General features: G+C 33.6%; 2 protein-coding genes across 4 annotated transcripts; one reads left to right on the top strand and one right to left on the bottom strand.

Moving 5' to 3' along the window:
* Window positions 1–2,339: 2,339 nt before the first annotated feature.
* LOC114724865 (DELLA protein GAIP-B-like) lies at window positions 2,340–5,873 on the bottom strand. Its single transcript, XM_028911316.1, has one exon. The coding sequence runs from the start codon at window positions 5,480–5,482 to the stop codon at window positions 3,641–3,643; it is 1,842 nt and encodes a 613-aa protein (XP_028767149.1). The 5' UTR covers window positions 5,483–5,873; the 3' UTR covers window positions 2,340–3,640.
* A 13,337-nt stretch (window positions 5,874–19,210) lies between these two features.
* Window positions 19,211–22,180, top strand: LOC114724832 (uncharacterized). Of its 3 annotated transcripts, XR_003738355.1 has the most exons (6): window positions 19,213–19,374; window positions 19,643–19,717; window positions 19,807–19,902; window positions 20,304–20,376; window positions 20,535–21,623; window positions 21,723–22,180. XR_003738355.1 is itself a non-coding variant. In XM_028911282.1 (5 exons), the coding sequence occupies exons 3-5, from the start codon at window positions 19,818–19,820 to the stop codon at window positions 21,733–21,735; spliced, it is 171 nt and encodes a 56-aa protein (XP_028767115.1). In that variant the 5' UTR covers window positions 19,229–19,374; window positions 19,643–19,717; window positions 19,807–19,817; the 3' UTR covers window positions 21,736–22,180. The 3 variants fall into 3 exon arrangements, 1 of the variants encoding a protein (XP_028767115.1); XR_003738356.1 differs by lacking the exon at window positions 19,643–19,717 and having other exon boundaries at window positions 19,211–19,374; XM_028911282.1 differs by lacking the exon at window positions 20,535–21,623 and having other exon boundaries at window positions 19,229–19,374.
* Window positions 22,181–24,035: the final 1,855 nt, after the last annotated feature.

Here is a 24,035-nt window from a genome sequence, read left to right as displayed (position 1 = left end):
TTCGCTTTAATTTTTTCCAGAGCTCGATCAATATTAGCCAAGATAATCCAAACACACTCATAATAATTTGCTTTGCTTGAAAAATCAAAACTGCTAATGGCAAAAAGATTTGAAGGGAGGGAATAATATGAGGATCAGGATTTGCAGACAAACACTATTCAACAAAGACAGGAAGTCATAGAAGGGTCCCACAAATGCTTCTCACTTTGACTGTTCATACCCCACGAGTGGGAGTGAATTAGTGATTCAGATTCAGATCATAACAGATCTCTCTCTCTCTCTCTCTGAGAGATATTGCAGCGCCTCCGCCGCATTAGCAAATACATGCGGCCTTCCAATCTCATATTTCTTATTCACCAACCATCACCTCACATTTCAATTTTCTTTAACTTAAATTCAAATATTTCTGATTCTGATTCCCGACATATAAAAGAGAAACGTATGAAAATGAAAATGTGTAGAAATCTATCTCTTCTCTTTCAAGACAATTTTGGTACAATTTTTAAATATTTTATGAATATTTATCTTTGAGAAATCCGAAATGTCATAGCTTCCTCTCATTTAAGAAACTGCAAATTAATTATTGCTTTGACCGTAACTCTAAAATTCATACACTTTGTTCCTTGATCCCAAAAAAATATACCTTGGAACCCGTACTTCTGCTTTGACTTGGCTTCTTTTACTTCCACTCACTTCTGATTCATCTTCAAATGATTTATCAACTTTTTTCTTTTTCTTTAAATTAATCCTCTTCTTATTAACAGAACTGAACAACTACTCCTGCTTTAGAAGGCGATCCATTTTCTTTTTCTTTTTGACCTTTTAATGCTTTCTTTTAAAACCGCAGTTTAAGTGTATAACTGAAAGAGACCTCATCGACTTTCTCTGGCTGCTTGAAAAGGATATGCGAAATTAAATAAAAGGTGAATAACAAAAGTATGGGCCTCATGTGGGCCATTGATTTTGATGTGTAAGCATGAAAGAAGGATCTACATTATTCAAGTGGACAAGTTGGTCTCAATTTTTTCTTGTTGAGAAAAATATCAAACTCAAACGATATATGAACTGGGAGAAGAACAACAAGAAAAGGTTAGGGAAATATTTCGATACCGGCTGTTAAATTCAAATTCAAGAAACTTATCTTTACAAAAATTCACAGTCATTTGTATTTGATTATTGATTGGAAAAGAAGACCCCTGAGTTGCAGAGAAAAAATAGGAAAAAACGACTTATCATGTTGAAAATCATGACTAAGAGTTGGTATCATGCTAAATAAATTATTTTCAAGCAACAAAAATTGTGACTGAAATCTTCAACATTTCTTTAGGAAATTGATAATGTCACCGACAACATTTGAGTTTGAGATCGTATTAAGAACTTAATTCACCAAAAAAAAACCAATTATTAGCTATAAAAAACTTAATACTGCTAATCCATGACTTTTCTCCATTATAACACACAAGTGATCCTTCGCATTAACTTGACCGTATTTGCAAGAACTTATTTTATTAATCTATTAAGGTAGGTGGCCAAAAAATTAATTTAGATGATATTGGAAGATGGTCCAATACGCAGAGATGAATATGGATGTTTCATGTGTGTGTGGTGGTACATATACACACATATTTCATGTATTCATTTTATTCAATTCAATAATCCAATGGCCTGCCCTCCCAAACACTAATTATATTTAATGCCTCCTCCTATCTGTATTGACATATGCTGATGAATCACTCTCTCTTGGTTCTTCTAATTGTTTCTTCTCACCTTTTATTTATCTATATAGCATCGGCATTCTGGGATGTGCCACCTTAATGCTTTTAACATGTTGCTGTCATCACTCTATTATTGTTCCTTTTTTTCCTTCCTCTTTTTAATATCCACATAAAGAATGGGTCAATCAAATGAGATATTTGGTTGTTGAGGATCAATTCAGGAATAAACTGAAAATATTCTCCGTCTTGTGATCATCCTAGGTGGCCTTATTTTTATTGTGTTCCAAATTCATTTAGTAATATTGGTGTTCAATATCTGATAGGATTAAAAAGAAATACGGGTTAATTAATGGAGACACAAGCAAGTTAATCTAGACTCTTTTTATTGTTAATATCACTGTTGTTGTTGTACTAAGAAATAAGGAGATGTTTCAATGAATACACGTTTGCTGCTTAGATTCCAAGACATTACCACAGAGTTTGCATTTGCATTTGAGAAAGCTAATGTTGTTTATTATTAATGTTTCGGTAATTGTGGATCATAGGGAATTGCAGATGCAAGTTGCCAGAGTTTTGAGGATTTAAAAAATTTGGGGAAACAGGATCTGTGAGGAGGACAAGAAAAACATGGAGGATCTTATATTAATTATCTGCACCTCCTGGCAAGTACAATCATGGTTATCAACAAGTAAAATAAAAAGAATAAACCAACTAGGAAGATCAAGATTCTTGCTTTGACCAATGATCTGGATGCTGCTTCATCTTTGAGTATCTTTCACGGTTTTACATGCTCTTTTTTATTACAAAAATCACATCTTTTGGAGATAGATGAGACATGGCATTATCTCTTCAGCATGCAGGGGGAAGAAGATGAGAAATGAACCAGAAGACTGCAGGTTGGAACCAAGTAAAGAAAGGAAAAGGTATAAACTTTATGCGTAGTTATTTCAAATTTTATGGGAATGTGTCACGGTTTCAAAGGGGATGGATCCAAAGCGTGCAGAAAATACAGAATCTGAAATGAACCCGGAAACTGAAAAACGGAAACTGAGAGTTGGAAAAGGAAAAGATTGAGTAGAAGAAACCACGAACAGTGAATAGCAATATGATTGAGAGAGAGAGTGAAAGAGAGCCCTAAAAAGTGCAACTTTTTCAACTGGGAAAGCACCATGAACCATAAAGATCTTGACATTATACGGCTTAGGTAATCCCTTTTTTTAAATTTTATTTTCACTTTCTGGTGATTGTGCTTTCCCCAGGACATTAAAGAGGATGCTGTTTTATCACACTAAATTTGCATAACACTGAAACAGTCCCATTCCATCAACCACATCGATGGCATTGGTTGCATCAAACTCAGTCTCTTTCTTGAAAGGGAAGCCCGCTTTCCCTGCACTCGCTTATGCAGATCAGCTAGCACCACATTCTCCATTTTGGCAAATTAACAACTTGCATGCACAAGATTAATTGTGACGAATAAGTTTATCATGATTTACCATTCATCATTTCCCTTCTGCATTCATCATTAAATGGCCCCATAAGAAAAAAGATTACATTTATTAGCAGCGAGCTATTTATATCAAGAGATAAATACAGCATCAGCCCTAGTTTTGGATTCAACCCTGAAAAATAACAAGAGATTCCAGTCCAACCCAACAAAGGAAACAAAACTGGTAAAAGAACCCTAAGCAGAAAGGGGAATGGAATTGTAACAGAGTGAGAGAGAGGAAAAAGAAAGGCAAGGGGGGAAGGCATAGACATTGGTGGGTCTCAGCCTCTCAGCGAATAGCTGTACAAACAGCTCAGCATCACACTGCACCCTCTTCCCCACAATCGCTTTCTTTTCTTTCGGAAAAAAATTGGGAATTTCGGAAAGTAAAAAGGACCCAACTCGCTGAGTCAACTCAGCGAACAGCCCCCGGTTTCTAGGCGAGTCGCCAGGCCGATGTAGCGATCAATGGCCGAGTATGCCAACCCAGCATCAGACAACCGCCGTTTTCTTCTACTCTGTAACCATCTCCACCGGCGAAGAGAGCCAGAAGCATGCTTGCTTGCTTAAAAGCGTTAGAGCCCAGGTGAACCGGAGCGAACCCGGCAGAACCCAACCGGTTCCTCCACTGACTCAGTGTCTCGTGCCTCTCAATGCGGTCCACTCCTTCACAGGCGACCACGTTACAGATTTGCTTCCCCAGATACACCTCCGACATGATCTTATCCTGAGTGTCCACGGATCCCTCCAACGAGTCGAACAGGGTCGAGTAATAGTGTAGTGACTCGGTGAACCGGTCCAGAAACCCCGGTCCGTTGTGGTTCGCTTCTTGCTCTACAACAGTGACTATTTCCGGCTTCATCTGCTTCACCACCGATAACACCTTCTCGATCGCTCCGGGTCGGGCCAACAATTTGTGAAGCTCGAACACCGAGTTAACAGCCACAGACTCAACTTCACTCGGTCTCAGGTCGAGCATAGAAGCATCTAGATCAGCTAAACTGTTCGCAACAAACCCTCTGTACTCAAATTCAACATGAATAGTTTCTGCTAGCTGAGCGAGTTTCCAACCCACTTCCTGGAGGTGATCTGAGTTATCCGGAGCGGGTGGTCCAATTCCTGTTAACCGGAACGCCGGTGGACCGCCAGGTCGGAGAGCCAGTGCTTGCATGAGAGCCGGCCACTGCATCCCTTGATTCATGCTGAAATCGATGACATGAACTCGCCTTTTGCCTTCAAAAGCTTCGAGGATGGCTTGGTTAGCTGTGAAATGGGCGAATTTGAGGTATGGACAGGTCTCGTAGAAGTGAATCTGAAGCATGTCGGAAAGAGAATGATCGAGGGGGTTTTCTGGGTAAAGCCGATATATACGGCGAGCAAGCGCTTCCGCGAAGTAGGTCGCAACCTTGCGCATAGCTCCGGCCTGAGACACCGCGAGGAATCCGATCTGTTTGACCAGAGCTTCTGCGAGAGAAAAATTGTTCTGGTGTACGGCATCCGCGCAAGCCATCAATGCATGAACGAGTCGAATTCCGTTTTCTTGCGAATCGACGAGGACGACAGGACGAGTTGACTCGTTGGGTAAGGTATAAGACCCCAGAGGGGAGGACGAGAACAATGCAGGGTTGAACGCAGAAGAAGAGGGTTTCAAACGTTTGCTTTCTCGGGAAGGAGATTCGAGCTGCTGCTGGTGCTGGGTTTGAGTCTGACTGCTGTAGATAGCTTTGCCTGCAATAGCCTTGAGATCATAATCTGAGGAAGATGCGTCTTCGAAGATTAAGCTATCTTGGTGCTTATGCAGAGGATTCAAATGCTGCTGCGGGCTATGGTCAGTGAAATCAATGGAGGTAATAGTTGATGATTCCGCCGGAGCCAAGAAGGCAGAATCATCAGCCGGGGGAGGAGGAGGCGGAGGGAGCCGTGGCGCAGAGGCGGCGCCGGCGACGGCAGTCAAAGAGTCGAAATTAGGAGATGGGTTGAGCTCAGAAAGCACGCTTTCAAGCCAGGTAGAGAGATCAGAAGGGTTGTAATGAACAGTTTCGGAGGAGAGTTGAGAGATACCGCCCTGAACATTACCCATGGCTTCTTCAAGCTGTTCAAGCTTCTGGGCAACATCGGCCATGTCCGACGCCCTTACCTTGTAGCCGAGGACGGCGAGAAGCTCGTCCATGCCACCATCTTGGGCCTCATCTTCCCATAGCGTTGATTTGCCGCTAGAGCTGGCGGTCATGAAGGAGTCGCCCGGGTTGGGACAAAGCTGATGATGCTCTCTTTTCATGGCTGGTTGCTTTTCCTCGTGATTTGGGGCTGAAGATTTAGTTTCAGATTCAAAGGGGGGTTTTGGCGATTGAGAGTGATTTCCCTTCCTTCGATTAGCGGGTGCGCTCAGAAACCCAGAGGGTGAGGATGGAGATGAGGCAGTCGCTATGAATGGTGAAGAATCTGAGCATTGGGGATTGGGGCTCTGTTGCTCTTTGGCATGGTTTTTTCACCACTACTAGTACTGCAAATTCCTCTCAACAGCAAATAGGAATAATTTGAAATCCACAAAATATATCAAATCTAAAGTATAAAAATTAATATTATATATGTCACAGAAAAAAGAAATGAGAATGCTATTTGAAAACGCTCGTGATCAGGCGCGACCTCCTATGAACCCATCAGGTAAACAATAACAACAACAGCATCAGCTCAAACAGATAAGATCCAAATGATGCATTTTTGGGTTTTTGTTTTTTTTTTTTCCTTTTTAACTTTTACCCTATGCACACTTGTATGAGTTGGAAAAATTGGATGATGAGGTATTTTCTTGGTTACCATGAGGTGACCAATTGAGGGATTTCATTTATTTTGTAGTGTAGCTTGATTGAGGCCAGAGTCCAGAGTCACTGCGAAGAATGTACCTTTGGCATTAAAATTACAAATTTATTAGCTGCACTTGGTGTGGCCTATTTGATACATTTGGGTGTAACGAGCCAACGATAGTGCCATTTGAGTGTCATTTTATGTAGTAGTCTATAACTTATTTCATATAGTGCGTGCATAGATATTGAAATCTAGTTCACAATTATAGATAATTCTACTCCCATTCTTAATATGGGAATGAGTTTGACATTCAATTTGATTCTAAATATAATACTATTTTCGGTCCTAAATATAAGAGCTAGTTGACTAATTTGAATAGATTAAAAAAATAAGTTAAATTAGTTATCTGTAATAAATATGTGTTGTCTTTTCTAAAATATCTTTGCTAATCAGGTTTATTTATTAGAATCCCATTGTTAAAAAATTATCTTGAAAATAAATAAATAAATATGAGAGAGAAAGTGGATTGTGATCTTATATTTAGAATTAAAATAAAAATCAAACAGGGTCTTATATTAAAGGCCAGATATAGTATCTTAATTCATTTTATCTCTCATTTTTATCTTTTTTTCCTAAAGTAATTATTGTAATAGTCATATATGTTAAATATTTCATTAAATGATAGTTCTAAGTAATACGTATGATTAGTAATGACATTTTAAGAAAAACAACACATATTTATAACAGACAACCAACATAACTAATGTTCTTAATTTATTCAAATTATTAGTCAACTAACTTTTATATTATGGGCCAGAAATAGTATAAAAGGCTTGATATAAAATATTTCATAAAATATACTATTCATGAATCACAAATAGATTAGCCCGTGTTGAATTTCTCTCTTTCATGTTATTGCATGAGTGCACCGTCTAATTATTATTTGGATTTGAAAGTAGTTTCTTGTATTATTTTAATTCAAGGATTCCATATAACGCAGGCTGAAAGGGATACTAAGTTTAACCCGTGATAAAGTCTCGTTTTTCTCTAGGGATTATATGCATTTTTTCTTATTGATAGTCTAATATCTTTTTCATATTCATTTCAATTTATAAGTCAATTATATAAATAAATAGAAACTATCACTATATTATTTCGCACGATGATTAGTTTATTATATAACAAGAAATTTTTTAATATTTGAATTGTGCCCTCGAGTTACAAAGCTACAATATTACTTTTAATCTAGAGAAAGTTCTGAATTTGATAGTCACATATGAGCCGATACCGTGTGTTTTTCAAAATAATTTTTATAGATGGTAAATGTGAAATTTTAAGCATAATGTGCACTAAGCACCCAATTTTTTTAATGGTGTAATTTTATTGAGTTTTTTATATTATTTTACTTATGATCTTTTAATTTGGCACAATCAACATATAATTGTATCAATAAAAAGATCATAGGTAGAATTGTAACATTACAAAAGATTGGGGCGATATGTGCAGTTAAAAAATAAGATTAATATTAAAATCACACATTTACCCTTTTATAAATACAACATCAATTAGCAATAATATGAGGCTTTCGCTGATACTGCTAAAAATGCTCGTGGCCGAGCAGCAGTTGATTCGTGATTGAGGGTGACAAATATGAGAAGCATCCATAAAAGTCGTAGCTGATGAAAATAAATAAGGCGCAGAATCGATAATTAAGGTGTAATTAAGTCAAAGCAATCGATCATTAATCATTCCCCCCACTTTACTCCTCCTGATGATCTGTACCTATCACAATTTATTTCCCCAGAAGCGCGTTGGCATGAGCGCGTGGAGTTGAATTCCCATTATGATTAATCTAATGTCAACTCTGCCCCACACAATGGAGACCGTTTGACAACAACGGCCCCGCCGTCGACGTCACACGCCACCAACGGCCGCCCAAACTTCATCCTCTCAACTATAATCCCCGCTTTCCCATTTCAACCCTAACGCCGTCACTTAACTAATCTCTTCCCCTTTCGTTTATTTGCTGTGAGGCCGGCTTTTACGTACCCTTAATAATACCAGTAATTATTAGAGCTGTGTGGTTTTAACTTAAAGTTGACAAGATTTACCTTAGGTTTCAATTCAATTTCTTAATTTTTTTTAAACTATTCATTTTGAGAAATCCTCACTACGAGTGAAAGAAAAGAGAAGGGGCTTACCAAAAAATAAGTTAAAAAAAAAGGAAAAAGTTATGGTATTTATAATTTATTAACAGCATACAGTGGATTCTCAATTTCTCATGTTCGATGTCAGGTAGGAGACTCACGTCTATCCAGTGCAGTGTAAATCGAACACGAGCCCCACACATGATTACATTCTTTTTTATTGCTCGTGTTGTTCTAATATAAGATTATTAAAAAAATAGGATTAATATAATTTTCGGTATTTAAATCTGTCATCATTTCCGTTATAATCCTTCAAATTTAAAGTTATAGGTTTCAGTTACTCAAAAAGTAAAATAATCCCACTTTTTATTAAATCATAAGAATCAATATTTTGAAGGACTAATATTTATGATTTAAAACTTTAAAGACCAAAATAAAAATAAATACAAACTTAAACAATCTGTATTAACCCAGAAAAATACCATCCTCTCGATAAGGACTTTTCACCTTTATGCATTGTATTTTGATGTCAGGTATGCTTCACCAAAATAAGAGAGAACATAATAATTATAAATGAGATATCTTGAAAAATATTAATCATTTAGTATATTAAATTATTTAAAGGATTTTATTAATAGTTATAAAAATTGGAAGGAATTTTATAAACGCAGCTGGACGAATCAAATAGTGATTAAAAATCTGCTATTTTTCATTAAAATACGAATAAAAAATAATATTTTTTTAAACAAATATGAATCAAAGGCAAAGGAATTTTCAGTTGCGGGAGGGACGAGAGGGGAGCGGAAAAGAGCGGAAACTGGACTGACACACACCCCCACCACCATCCTGAACTGTCAGTACCAGCTGTAAATGGGCCCCACACCATGTGATTTTGACACGTGTAACCACTAATGATCCCCCACGTGGGCCCTCCCACATTGGACGCTGTGTCCCCCCACCCCCTCGTACTGTGCCTCTGCCTACTCCTGTCTTTCTCGTCTACTATAAAAATTTACACTTCACATTATTATATGTATTCCTCGCAATTTCATGGCTATAATATTATAAGGACCAGATATACTGAATTACGGATGAATACTGATTATGGGACCATCAGTGCCACGTATTGATTTCTTTTTTTTTTTTGGGCCCCGATATATTGATTTCACATCAATCCTAACGATCAAATGAATAACAAAAATTTGTAGTAGCATATTGTCTTACTCATGAATAACAAAAATAATACTCCTCTTATTTTTAATATAAGATCTATTTAACTAATTTGATTAGACTAAAAAAATTAGGTAAGTTAGTTAATTATAAAAAAAAGTTATACATTTTTTCTAAAACACCATAATCATCTTTCTTAATACGCTGTCTTCCTCTTCTACTTAATTATGGTTGAGGAGTATCTAATTTAGAAAAAATTGATAAATATAAAAAATAGATCTTATATTTAAAACCAAAACTAACTCAAAAATTAGATATTATATTAAAGACCAGAGGAGTACAATTCATGTTTTCGATTCAGGGTGTGTTTGGCAACCCTAAAAAACACTTTTAAAAAGCACTTTTCCACAAAATAAGACAAATTCCTCCACATATTTATTTCTTAAACTGTAAAAACACTTTTAGAACCGTGATTTGAGGGGTGTTTGGATGAAAACCAAACCATGGTTTTAAAAGTTCTTTTACGATATACGAGACAAATATATAAAAAAATTATCTCATTTTACGAAAAAGTGCTTTTGAGAAGTATTTTTGGATGCTTCCAAACACCCATTTAGTTGCTATCTAGACACCCCGGTTAAAATGATGTTTTGAATTCCACGTAACATGTGGATGCTTTTTCCCCACTTTCAATGTGTGACCTCGTACATTCATCTCTTATATATGGTAACAATATTTTCTCAATTTATCACTCAAAAAAATATTTTCTTAATTTTATGCATAATAAGCAAGATCATCATGTTTTTTTTAATATTTAAATTGGTTCCTTTTCATGTATTGCTGCTTTTTAAATTAATACCGAGCAAATACACGAGGAATTATTAGAATGAAAACTATTTGATTTTTATTTTAATAAAAAATATAAGATCTCAATTTACTTTTTTTATATTTATTTTTTAAAATGTAGTCCTTATAATAATAGTAACTCTCACCAATACACTTGATTAGCAAATATATTTTAAGAAAGACAACACATATTTATTATAAATAACTAACTTAACTAGTTTCCTTTTATCTAGTCAAATTAGTTAATAAGCTTTTATATTAAGAATGTGAGGTAATAGTATATATATATATATATATATATATAACTTGTAGTCTCTCGTAATTTCATTCCATTAAAATTCTTTCCTCCAAATGAAATTAGATGGGGCTGAAGCATATTTATTTGCCTTTAGAATTGTCTGTACTTCGGTGAGTTTTCATGATTTATTGTATTATTCGCCGGTCTCTGTTCATCGTGCTATATATTTAATTAGATCGAGCTGATTGATTCAGTTTATTTTATTATATTATAGCGAAGAAAATGATATGATTCATTTATGAAGTGGGCAGCTTGATATAAATTCTACACCATATATATAGTGTTATGTTGATTGATACGTAACTCTAAAGAAGAGCGAAATTCAACTCCCATTAATCGGGCGTGGACTCGATAAAAGATTGCTGATGTATGTCCCTTGCCAGTTGCTACATCTGTGGAGAAAATCTTATAATTAATTACTTGCAACATTCATTATGTGGGGGATTTGATCATAATTCTTCCAAATAAACTATATTTCATATATAAGACCGGAAGTGGTATTTTACATTGAATTATGATGTTTCTATTCTCTACTCTTCATAATTTCCAGCTCTTCTTTTTTATCTATTTGATTGCCACGCCCAGCAAATATTCTCACATCTTCAAATGAAAAGGAAAACTTTATAAGCTCCAAGGGTTAATCGTGCATTACCCATTATGTTCTTATTTACCAATCACTTTTAATATTTTTTGTTCAAATTTAAGAATCATGTTTTTTTTTTGTATAAACATTAAATAAATTCTTTATTCTTTCTATATTGAATGTATATATACATACATCGTTAGAAAGTTTTTTGCCCTCAAACATCAGCATTAATTATGGATAAAAACAAAATATAATAATTAATAAATAATCAATATGATGTATTATAAAAGAAACTCTGATGAAATACTTCATATAAACATCTCAATCTCGTGAATAGAATCAGAGAAAGTTCATGATGACTTAAATATCAAGTACTCCTCCGGTCCTTAATATAAGACCCATTTAACTAATTTGATTAGATTAAGGAAGTTAGGTAAGTTAGTTAATTATAAGAAATGTGACATGTTTTTCCTAAAACACCATAATCATCTTTCTTAATACCACATCTCCCTCTTCTACTTGATTATGATTGAGAGAGTATCTATAGGGGTAATTTAGAGAAACTTGATAAATATAATAAATGGGTCTTATATTTAGAACCAAAACCAACTCAACAATGGGGTTCTATATTAAGGACCAGAGGAGTAACTTATAAATGGTTCCAGTGGCACGAAGAGGATAAAAAAGAATAGGAGTCAAAGCATTGCTTTCTATCATTGATATAAGATCCAATAGTATCTAAAAAAGTCATGTACAGGGATGAATGTTTTGCACCACATTCACTTCTTATTACAAGAGTCAATTTGATATTTATTCTGATTCTAAATATAATATCTCAATCCACTTTGTCACTCATATTTATTTATTTATTTTAATATAATTCTTGTAGTAGTTGTATATTAAATATTTTATCAAATGATAGTTCTAACTAATATATAATACTCCTCCGGTCCTTATTATAAGACCCAATTTGACTTTTATTTGGTCCTAATTATAAGACCCAATCCATTTTGTTTCTTATATTTATGCATTTTTTTTCCAAGATAATCCTTCTAATAATGATAGTTTTAGCCAATATACTTAATTAGTAAAGATATTTTAAGAATGACAACATTTATTTATTATAAATAACCAACTTAACTTGCTTCCTTAATCTCCTCAAATAAGTCAATTGGATCTTATAATTAGGACCGGAGGAGTGTTAATAAATGTATTTTAAGAAAGAACACTCATTTATTGTAAATAATTAACTTAGTTAATTTTTTAAATCTATTCAAATTATTGAGGATCAGAAGTTGGTAGTACATAAATGGGTCAAATATCGGGTGCGATGCGTGACATGTTATTATATGTTTATCTTTAATTTAATAATACACGTACATGTGGATTATAGGGATGGCTTCAAATTTTAAAACCCACGGCATCATCGAATGAGCAGCAAAGACCAAGTTCAAGGAATGTAATTAGAATATGTATTCAATGAATAAGTTTAGTTCATAACTACTTAGTTAATGAAATGCATTCCTATCTCCTCCAAACACGCTAAAAAAAAAAAAAAAAGCCTTCTTACCTTAAACTCGTACAAGCCTGTCCCTTGTTTCCTTCATAATCAAAATATCAATAAATAGTCAAATACAAATTTAAGTATCAAACCTAAATGTGTCTTTAAAACTGGATATATATATATTATATATACTGGTGGTCGTTTCTCCCCCATTCTGGAAAAAGAAAAAGGAAAAGAATACTACTTGCTAATTAAAGCCACTTTTTTACAAAAATTACAAGGGTGTCCAGAAAAGTTAATTGATATTTTCTATTACTAGTACCGCATTTATAATTCTCGCTCTAAGCCGCACCTAAAATTCTATAAATAGGGGCAAATTGGACAGTGAATTACAAAAAAAAAAAGTCTTCTTTAAAATTCATTTTTAATTTGGTGCAACTATTTGGCATATACATGATTATATACGAATGCTTTGAATAAATACTTTGTACGGTCTAACTTTATGAAAACTTTTATTTGCTTATCTATATAGCTAGATTTTTGGAAGGAAAGAAATAAATCCATAGAAAACATGGTGAATATATTGTTTCCCTAAAAAATAAGATTAGGTTATTATTTACAAGCCCAAAAAAAAAAAGTAAAACACAATGAGATATTAAATTTGAGAATAGTTTTATATCACGGCGAAAAACATATGTTCTCAATTTCACGGCATCATGTGAGCGTTTGGGACAAAGGGCATCATTGTGCGCCTTCCATGTCGACGAAAAGGATTTTAGTTTACGGCAAAATAAGATTTATCTCCGAAAAGGAAATTTCGGCAGACTGCCCCAAAAAAATTATTTTTCAGTTTTTACGAATATTTCTCCATAGAAATACTAGTAACTGTACGCTGATGAGACATGTCGAATAAATGATGAAACTTGGCATTTATATTTATATTTCATACTAAATATTACTGATAATAATAATAAAGTTGGGAGTCGATATTTTCGAATTGTAAAAACTTTAATTTATTCAACGAAATTCCAAACACACTGTCATGATTGGATTGGCATTTTTATATACGCTAATCACCGATTAATTTCTTTCCTAATAATACATAATACTTAGTCATGTCAGGCGGGATTAAATTAATTCCTTATAACAAAACCTTAATTTATCGATTAATTAAAAAACCGGTCAAGAAGGATAACAGCATTAGCACGAAGGTTATTTTAATTGAAGTCCACGTCATCCTACATCCCAAAGACCTATCACTGGAAATAATAAAGTCTTAAAATAAGTAGTAATCAAAGTATTGAGGATAATATATATAAATATAATTAATTTTTCTCGGGGGGAAAAAAGTGGTGTCTTGTTGGCGTTGGATGTAAGAGACGGCATTATTAACAATCTGGACAAGTGAAAGCAACCATGCATATGCATGCTCGTTATTAAAATTTTTTAAAAAGATTAAAATAAATAATAATGGTGCAATAGGAGAGAGATCGACTGATTGCTTACTAATTTTGTTGGTTATTTGCGTTGTTTGCGATAGTATTTCACAATGTGATTGGTTCAGAAATTAATGGAGCTTATTCACTTATCAATCATTCATATATGTGTATGTATATATTCTTGTCCAGGCTGGGATTCTTCTATATGTTTCACATGATGACTCATTATTCTCATTTGAGATGACATTTCTAGAATTTAACAAATCTGAATTTCTAATCGATAAAGTCAGCACTAATTTCTGGCCCATGAGTTATTGAACATTTTCAGGTTCATTTTTAGTTTATATTCTGCAAGTTTTACCTTCATTTTTTAATTAAAAAAATAACTTTTTTTTGTCAGCCTTTATTTTTTAATACGACAGATCTTAAATTATTTCTGTGAAACGCTTCATAGCTAAAATTATACAATCGTTATGTATAAAAAGTTCTAGATGATTGTTCGCTAATGTTATGATTTTTCTTTTCAAAGGTCGACCTTAACTTCCAAAGGTCATCATGATTTCTTTGAATATCAAAGATGTCTTTTCTCTCTCTTTTTTTTTTTAAATTATTTAGTTAAGAACTTATATTTGTAAAAACTACATTGAAGTAGTAATTGCTTAAAATTTACTCTTCTGATTCTTAATATAAGACCTAATTATAAAATTAATTTTGGCTCTAAATATAAGATTTATTTCTTATATTTATCAATTTTTTTCAAATTATCCTTATTGATACTCCCTCAATTATAATCAAATATAAGAGGGAGGGAACATATAATGAAGATGATTAAAATATTTTAGAAAAAACATGTAATATTTATTATAGTTAACTAACTTATCTAACTTTCTTAATCTAATCAACTTAGTTAAATAAGTCTTATATTAAGGACCGAAAGAATATATTAAAAGACTTTATTTGTAACGGGAAGACTCATTTTTTAATACGTGCATTTTGAAAACTATTGTTTTATATAAATATAAAATCATCCGCTTTAAACATGTTTAAAAACACACGAGAAAGTGATACTATTTTGGTCCTTCATATAAAAATTAGTTAACTAATTTGAGTAGAATAAAAAAAATTAGTTAAGTTAGTTGTTTATAACAAATAAGTGTTGTCTTCCTCAAATTATCTTTGCTAATCAAGTGTATTGACTAGAATTACCATTATTATAAGAACCATCTTGAAAAAAAATAAATAAATATAAAAAATAAAGTGGATTACCATAGTTAAAGGACTTTATATTAAAAAAAATAAATAAAAATAAAAGACAAAATTTCTATATATTAAAACCATAATAAAAGTTAAATAAGTTCTTATATTAAAGACATGATGCAATAATACTCAAAATTCAATAATCAAATGAGTGAAAATGTTCATGCACGGTAGTTGAAAAGAAACAATTAACTAAGGATAATAGCATCTGGAATGAAATAACTTTTGTGGATGCTAGTTAAGGTTGTCATATGCGGGAGAAAAAAGATGTGGGTTGATCTAAATTGGATAATGACTATAATTGATCGCAGCTCTAAAAAATACTACTTCCAGTCCTTAATATAAGTGTTAATTGACTGATTTGAGTGGATTAAAAAAATTAGTTAAGTTAGTTATTTGTAATAAATATGTATATTTTTTCTAAAATATCTTGCTGATAAAGTGGATTGGTTAGAACTACCGTTATTACAAAGAGTACATTAGAAAAAATTAAACATATGAGAGACAAAATGAATTAAGATCTTATATTTAAGATTAAAATAAAAATCAAATGAATTTTTATGTTAAAAAACGGAAGTAGTAATTTGCTGCATACATTGGCTGGCCAAGAAAGTAGCTTATCGAGTGGAAATTGGTTATGTTATATGTCGTCCTTACTAGGAAGCCCTCAATAGTTGTAGTCATCTATTAAACCACGATTATGTATCCAATAATTAGCCTTTGTGCGTGTTTTAGCATGATAGTAGCATATCATAAGAACAAAAACAACGTAAATTTAAACACTTGAATCAATTTTTCATTTTGAATTACCCGGCGTACAAAAAGATTAAATATTTAACAACGATACTAATAGAAGAAGAACGCACATTTACCAGCAATAAACCCAAGAAGGAAAGGAAACAAGAAAAAAAAGAGAGGATAAGTCAAACAAAGTGGCAGAAATGTTGAGGTGTCCAAAGGAGAGAGGTTGCATTTGAAAAGGGCATAAAGTTACGTGTTTAAGCAGAGTTGGAATTGGAACAACAATTAATGAAAAGGGCTAAACATTCCATTTTGCTGATGTTTCATTATTCATCGTCCTTTTGTCTGTGAGTGAATATCCTTACTCCTTAGTACCACGTCACATTAAATTAATTAAGACGTCCAACCTTCACTCCTTTCTCATAATTCATTTTCAAACCGTCCCAAAATCTCTCCATCATATTATTATAAGTACCTACCCAAAATGGCGAGCCATTAAGACTGACCAACTCAAAAAATCCACATCCACATTTTTTCCCAACACTGAATTATATGATTCTATTTTAATTTTAGGACTTAGGTTCCTTAATTTCTCTTCACACCACGCACAACACTGCGGTGCATGAATCTCCATATGAATCATATATACATATATAGAAGGCGTGCTCAGGAGAGAACGCCACCCAATCTGCAATCTGAGTATATATGATTCTGATTTCTGAACCTGAGAACATTCCAGAAATTAACAGAACATTTTGGGTAATTTTGAACGTAAAGTATTCCAGAAATTAAATAACAAATTCATATCAAACGCAGCTTGGGTTTTTAATATTATACATGGACATGCACGAGCACAAGATCGCGCGCCCATTGAATTGAATTTTTGTGTGGAGAGACATGTGAAAATAAAGCATCAAATTAATAAAAACACTGTAACTATACGCATAGGAAGCATCCGAGAATGAAGGTAATTATAGGCTGATGAACGCAGAATTAATAAGTTAATTAAAACGTGAAAGCAATAATGACTTCTCATATCATATCAACCAACTGTGTGTGTGTGTGTGTGTGTGGCAGTCGCAAGTGGAATTTGTTTGGGAAGATGAGAGGCAAAAGAGGGAGGATAAGTGAAAGGGTTCTTCGATGCAGAATTTATGATGGAAATGAATTGGGAAGAAAGCTACATGGGACCTGTAATTGTTGAGACTCAATGATTTTCCTGAGAAAGTAAGCCGGGGCTTTCCGGGAAAGTTGAATAAGTTCATGCACTCGTACCCTCCCCTACCTGATGACCCCCCCTTCCCCATTATTTCTTTCACCTTTTGTCCCTCTCCGGATAATATCAAACTGTGTGGTTAATTATTCATATAATTACATCCCAACCAACGCATTCATTATGTGCCCATGAATATACCTCTCTAAATATCAACACACCTCATCAACGATGTTGAAAGCTGGTCCAACTCATGAAGCCATCCACACACATATATAAATAAATATTAAAATTTTGAAACAGTTATCTCAGATAATAAGTCTTATTCTATTAAGTGGATCGGTTATATGAATTGTACAAAGTCATTGTGCTCTGTTAGTAACCGAGTATTACAGATGATGAGTGTGGAGTGAAATTATGAGTGAGGTTTAGAAGAATTGAAACACGCTGCAATGGGTGGGGCAAGGGTTTTCTTTTCTATCCGTCCTTGAAGTCTATATTTTAAGATCAAAACTAGTTATTTAATTATCTCGTTCACGTCCGCATCTCTTTTGTTGGAGGAAAAAGAAAGAAAAATCAATATCGCTCGACTACATAATGAGACCTTGGACTATTCAATATTCCCCGCGACCACCATGTAACTTTCAAAGATTCCTTTAGTATTATTATATATATTATTTAATCTCAATTACGTTTGCTGTTAATTATTTTTTGTCTGCGGAAATTTGTGATCAGTTAAGTACGAGAAAAATTATTAAATACACTTGATTTACAAATAGTATTGACTTCTTCAAAACACATTTTACCGGTGATAAATAGCTGACTTGCGGTCACTTAGTTAAAAAGTGGATTTTTTTTCTTCTTTTAGGTGGTTGAAGCAAGAAAGGGAGAAATAAAAGAAGGGGGGGGGGGGGCCACATAAGCAGCATCCAAGTGTGCATTATTGTTCCAAGTTCTCTGCATCTTCCTTCTGAAACCTTCCGTTTCTCCCTCTCCTTCCTCTTTCCCTCTTTGGGGTCCTCTTTTTTCACATCTATATATATGTACTTTTTTAAATTGTATATTAATCATGCATGTTTTCTCATATTTTATATGGAGTCCGAAAATGAGTCAGCGTGTCTTACTTGTTAATGCAAAGAATGAAAAAAAAAAATGATCATGATGATAATAATATACAAATAGTTGCTGAATTATAACAAAACTATAATGTTGTGTGGATGATTATGAAAATAATACATCATTTTTAGGAATTGCTTTCTTTCTTCTTTTTCATTTTTGTTCACTCCTCACATATGAATGCAAACAAATCATAGGCGGCCATCTAGTGCGGCTTACCCCGGATTACTGATACTTCTTTTCCTTTTATTTTCTTTTTCTTGATTAGTGATAACTATTAAGAAAAAATAAATACACTGATTATAATCTTTTAAACATAAGAGATAAGTATTTAGGATGCTGATATCCCGACGAGTATTTACCCTTAATATTGGTGACCTATATATATATATATATATATATCCTCTTTGTTTGAACTGAAACAAAAGAGAAAGTTGAAATCATTGTCCACACAAGTTTAGCTTGAAGTTTTATTTATATTTTATCAAATCTTTTCGGGTCATTCTATTAAATAACTTGGAGTACTCCGTAGTAGGAGTTTTCAGCTTATTAGGGTATTAAAAACAAACAAGACAAACTTGGGCTTGAAACGCCGCTTGTCATAAGGCCTAGCCCAATATGTACCCTAAATGATAGGCCTGGGAAAAGTTATTAACGAGGCCCATTCATTAGTTCACGAATCGCCTAACCAATTGTATATCGAAATGACATTAATAGTCTGGTTTGACTTCAGCTACGAATGTTTTAGCCGCCTCCTGAGGATAAATCCTTATGACTTGCATCATCTACATTTTTTGGCGCAATTTAATTGTGAGCTCATTACAAAATTGGGAGATAGTTAGAGCCCAAGGTGCATCATTTGGTGAGGAGGCATTGGCGAGTAAAGATTGCAATGGGATTGGGTAGGTGACAAAAGCCCATTCGGCAGCAACCATTCTCATTGACTATTAGATTTGGAGGGAACAAAGATGGCTCCATCGAATTCACGAACACTAGTCATCTTCCTCGGTGAACGCAGCTGATCCGGGTGCTTCTGGAGCACAACCAGGTAAATCCAAGCCTTCCTCCTTCTTCCCTTCCCTCTTCTTCACATTCTCTTTCATATTCCTTTATGCCCATTTTCTATTTCGCCATCTTCGCCTTGTTTCAGTTATTCATTTTCTCCCATGCTGCGAAATTTCTCTTTTTTTCCCATCCGGATTCAGTTTTTGTGATGTTATTTCTCTCTTTTACTGATATCATTTTCTGTTCGCCATTTTATTTTGCTGTCCATTTTTTCCTGGAAAAATAAATTGTGGCCCAATGCAATCGTTCAGGCCAAGGTCGTGGTTGTTGGATCTGTCTCCCTGTTACCTGACCCCTATTCTGATTTTCCATCCGGGTGGTTCTGCGTATGTGATCTGAATTTTGTTACTCTCTTTAATTTTGAGCTGTTCCAATATTAAAGAAGTCTTGAATCTACCTTCATTTCTTTTCACAGGTTTGAAAGATATGAATTGGGTTCAGCGCAAGATCTACCTCTACAATGTAACTTTTGGGCTTTATATGCTAGACTGGTGGGAGCGTTGTCTTTTCAGTATCCTCTATTGTTTCTTTACTGCTAAAAATAGTTTTTGTTTGTCAACTTCACAGTACCAGAAATAGATCCTTTTGCACTGGTGGAGCAGTCTCGCATGTAACGATTCCATAATTTAGGAACCCATTTTGCTCATTGCTTAATGCTTGTATATAATTGGAACTTAAATTTTGTAAAATACCAAGTATTGATTGTTCCCAGATGATTATATGGAATCTTGAAATTGTGAAACTAAGATTCAGGGTTTTTTAATCTGTCTGTTCTGCATATTAACTATTTCGACGGCCAGTCCAAGTTAAGAGATATTTTCTTTTTCAAAGAAGTTGATGATTTTCCTGAGTTCACAAGCAATCATGCTTGCCGTGCTTTGTACTTGTGACTTCCTGAATTTTTTGTTCCAGATATCTTGGTGATTGTACTTCTGTGGTTTGTACTCTACAACTGGTCACGACATGTTAATGAATTCCTCAAGAGGTATCATGCTCTGCTTATAAATTCTTTCGGACGCTAAGTTGTGTGTGCACATGTAATCATCTCTTTCATTTCTTAACATGCATGTAATTTTCTGGCTTGGAGAGCTAAATATTATTATTCCATGCTAATTTTAATTGCAATATTTTTATGATTTACAGTATTTACTTTAATGAATTCAAACGAGTGCATGGCGCATGATATTTCTCAGTTCTCAACCTATCTGTGCGTCGTAACATTCCTACATATAGGAAGAATGTTCTGCAATCACCCTTCCTCTGTATGAGTCCCTTGACTGAACTATTAGTGAAATCAGCAAATGTTATAATTCTATGTTTAACATCTATATCAACTTTAAAAACCAGACCTTCAGGCAAAACTTTGAACAGATGAGTATTTGCATGAAATATTTTTCTGTCTCTAATTGTTATAGACTAGAGACTTCAGAAATTCAAGCCAAAATGGAGTATGAGAACATTCGATTATGAAGGAATATTATAACTGGGCATCGAGCTTCCATTCCCAATTATGTATGCATATAGGGAAAATTAGAAGAGGGATAACAGGTTATACTATTGAGAAGGCAAGTTTATGTTGCATTACAGTATCGCAAATTTATAAAAATATACATCCTTTCATGTGGTTTTAGAACATTTTTGTTCACTGTTGTATTGTTTCATGTATTGCGGCTGCATACTTGCTTTGTTATTTTAATGCCTTTATGCTCTTCCACTTTTCTTTTTTATAATCCCTGCCATTATTGGAACAACCATGACTATAACTGATTGACTTACTAGGGATATTTTCTTAGAGTTCAGGCCTACTTTAGTGTAGGGAGATGTCAACTGGATTTGCGTGTGGGTGTGAGAGAGTGAGAGAGAGAGAGCAAAAGGCTTTAAAAAAAGAGTTCTCTGTAAGTGGATTTTTGCTGAGCCTAAGATTGGATATATATAAAACTTCCACATGAGAAGGCACTGATGGATCAGTTCAAAATCCTAATAAGATTATAAACTAAACGCGAGATAATCATACTTACAACTACCAGGTAAAATCCTAGTTTTTCTGACAGGAATTTTAGATAGCTAGTTGTGCACCTATCACAGCTACAGGAGAATATAATACTGTTTTTAGTTTTGAATTTACATTAATGGTGCGGAGGGTGCAAAAATAATTGCTGCTTCACTTGGGGGTTAATCTATATATAGAACTCCAGCTTTCAGCTGTCAGATTGTTTCACGGGATTCATGAAGGTAATAAAATATTCTTCGTCATGAATCTCGAGCTAATGACACTGCTGGTGCTCACTGCTAAACCCTTTTCTTCTCTTAACTGTGATATTTTCATTGCAGGTCTGTATGGTGAGAATGAGAGAATCATTCTCTTTAGGAAGGTGCCGATGTGGATTTTGATGCTGATTGCCGAGATGTTTAAGTATATTGCAGCTGCACCGTATATCTAGATATTCTTGGTATTCATAGTTTTACTTATCTAGGTAAGCTAATCCAATAAGTAGCGGCCATGTGAATCTGCGATAAGGACTCAGACTCACTTTTGAGTTTTGACATGTGGGAAGTGCAGCTTCTCTTAATTGCCGTGAAGAGTTTTGTTTTTCAGCCAAAAAACTGCCATGAAGAGTTTGGCTGGGAAAGATTTGTTAATAATTTAGTTGTTCGTTTTCTTTTACTAGCGACTAAAACATTTGGTTGTAGAAAAAGATTTAAGTAAATGTGCTTTACAATTTATTTGTAGATTAACTCATAACATGTCAAGTATAAGCATTTCCTTAAAATTAGATTTATTTATTTTCTTTCCCTGGTTTTTCCAACTATAATATTCAGGTTTGTTGCCCAGATCTCAGGCTCGGCTAGCCAAACCTGCTCGAATGCAGAGAGATTAAGAGAATATAAAGAAAATATTTTTATTTAATGCTTTCAGCTAATTGAATGTTAAATTTAGTCTTAAATATAATATTTTAATTAATTTTATTTTTTTTATATTTATCTATTTTTTCTAAACTAGTTAATTTATAAATTAATATATAATCTTAATTATTTTAAGGACACTATGTCATATTTATTATAAGTAATTAATTTATTTTATTTTCTTAGTTTAACTAAATCAATTAAATGGATTTTACATTAAAAATAAAAAACAGAGGTGGTCTGATTTGATGTGTTATGTTCTTGTTGTTGCCATTTTTTTTTTCGCCAGAATTCTTGCTGTGCTATTTCAAACTCGCACTAAGAGTGGGAAAAAATAAATTCTTCACGTGACACAAATTAAGACGGTATGAAGGCTACAGCTAACTGATCATTTTAAAATCAATATATTCTTTTAGTTCTAAATATAAGACTTATTTTATTATGTAAATTACACTATAATATGAGTCTTATATTTAAGATCGGATGAGTATTTCTTTTTAAGAAAATACATGAGGTCATCTTCAACCAGAAAAATAGAATTTCACCTGATGCCTTGTAAAACCAATTTCTTGAAAGTTAAGGATTTCTTTTGACAAAAAATTGTTTCCATTTAGTTTTTAAATCATTAACTATTTACTATTCTATAATAAATTTAAGCATTATCTAAAAGTTGGAGAAAAAATAGCATGCCTACTAATTAATATGTCATAAAATATAATTCACTACAATTTTTTTAAGAGCATTAAAAACAGACTTTATTAAAAGGAGAATTGCTAGAGTCCAAAAAAAAAAGAATATAAGTACTAAATGTCTGTTTGGTACCCCTAGTCCGTGGGTTCAACTGGCGAAGGGGTTAAACTCTCTTACCAAAAGGAAAGGGTTTGATCTTGAGGAGTGCCACTTTGTTGTGGCTCCAGTTGCGGCCCTGGAAGAGGTATCACCACAGCGTAGTGAAATTGAGTGATTCCTACCTATTGGGTCAGAAAAAAATGGCTTACTTGTCATTCTCCTGTGCCCATAGGGACAGACCCTAGTGGATCAAGCGTTAGGTGTCCAGCTTTTGGATCGTGGGTGAACCCAACCCCTTTCCTAAAATTTGTGTATAAAAAAAAAAAACTAAATGTCTGTTTGGTTGGATGCATTGTATAAGGATTCCCCATAATCCTGATGCAAAGACCTTTTTTAAATATTTGGTTGGCACATTTAGATTGTAAAAAAAAGAAGGCTAAAGTGTACATTTGGTCTTTTAACTTTATGTAAAGTTTTATTTTGATCTCTTAACTTTAAAAAGTATACTTTTAGCCCTTTAATTTCAAAATTATTAGTCTTAAATGATATTTTTTATAACAATTATGATTGTTTTGAATATTAAACTTAATATGTTAGTATTTACTAATGTTTTATAAGTATTTAAGAGCTCAATATCATTATTTTTTGTTAACAGTTTTAGAGTTAAAGGGCTAAAAGTTTACTTTTTAAAATCAAGAGACTAAAATAAAATCTTGTATAAAGTTAAAGGACTAAAAATATATTTTAGCCTAAATTACCATTCAAAATCTTGCTTGCAGCATGGACATGATTCCGATTCCCCCCCTTTCTAATACCTATCTAAGCTTGTGTCGTGCATATATCATCTACAACCTTTTCCTTGTGTATCGAGTAGGTGGTGAAGGACTCGTAATTGATATATACAAGTTGCCCAGAAAAGCTATGCTACATCGTCCATAGCTTTGAGCTGCC

The sequence above is a fragment of the Neltuma alba genome, unplaced genomic scaffold, assembly GCF_004799145.2.
Source record: "Neltuma alba isolate B1F8T4 unplaced genomic scaffold, ASM479914v2 tig00012201_pilon, whole genome shotgun sequence".
In the NCBI taxonomy this organism is placed as follows: domain Eukaryota; kingdom Viridiplantae; phylum Streptophyta; class Magnoliopsida; order Fabales; family Fabaceae; genus Neltuma; species Neltuma alba.
Note: the sequence above shows the minus strand (reverse complement) of the source record. Positions and strands in the feature narration are given on the sequence as shown.

Bases quoted from the DNA above. Each gene is read 5' to 3' on its own strand.
- LOC114724832 (XM_028911282.1), top strand. From the start codon at position 19,818: ATGAATTGGGTTCAGCGCAAGATCTACCTCTACAATGTAACTTTTGGG. The intron at 19,903-20,303 runs GTATCCTCTATT...TTTTTGTTCCAG, and splicing joins GTGGGAGCGTTGTCTTTTCA to ATATCTTGGTGATTGTACTT.
- LOC114724865 (XM_028911316.1), bottom strand. From the start codon at position 5,482: ATGAAAAGAGAGCATCATCAGCTTTGTCCCAACCCGGGCGACTCCTTC.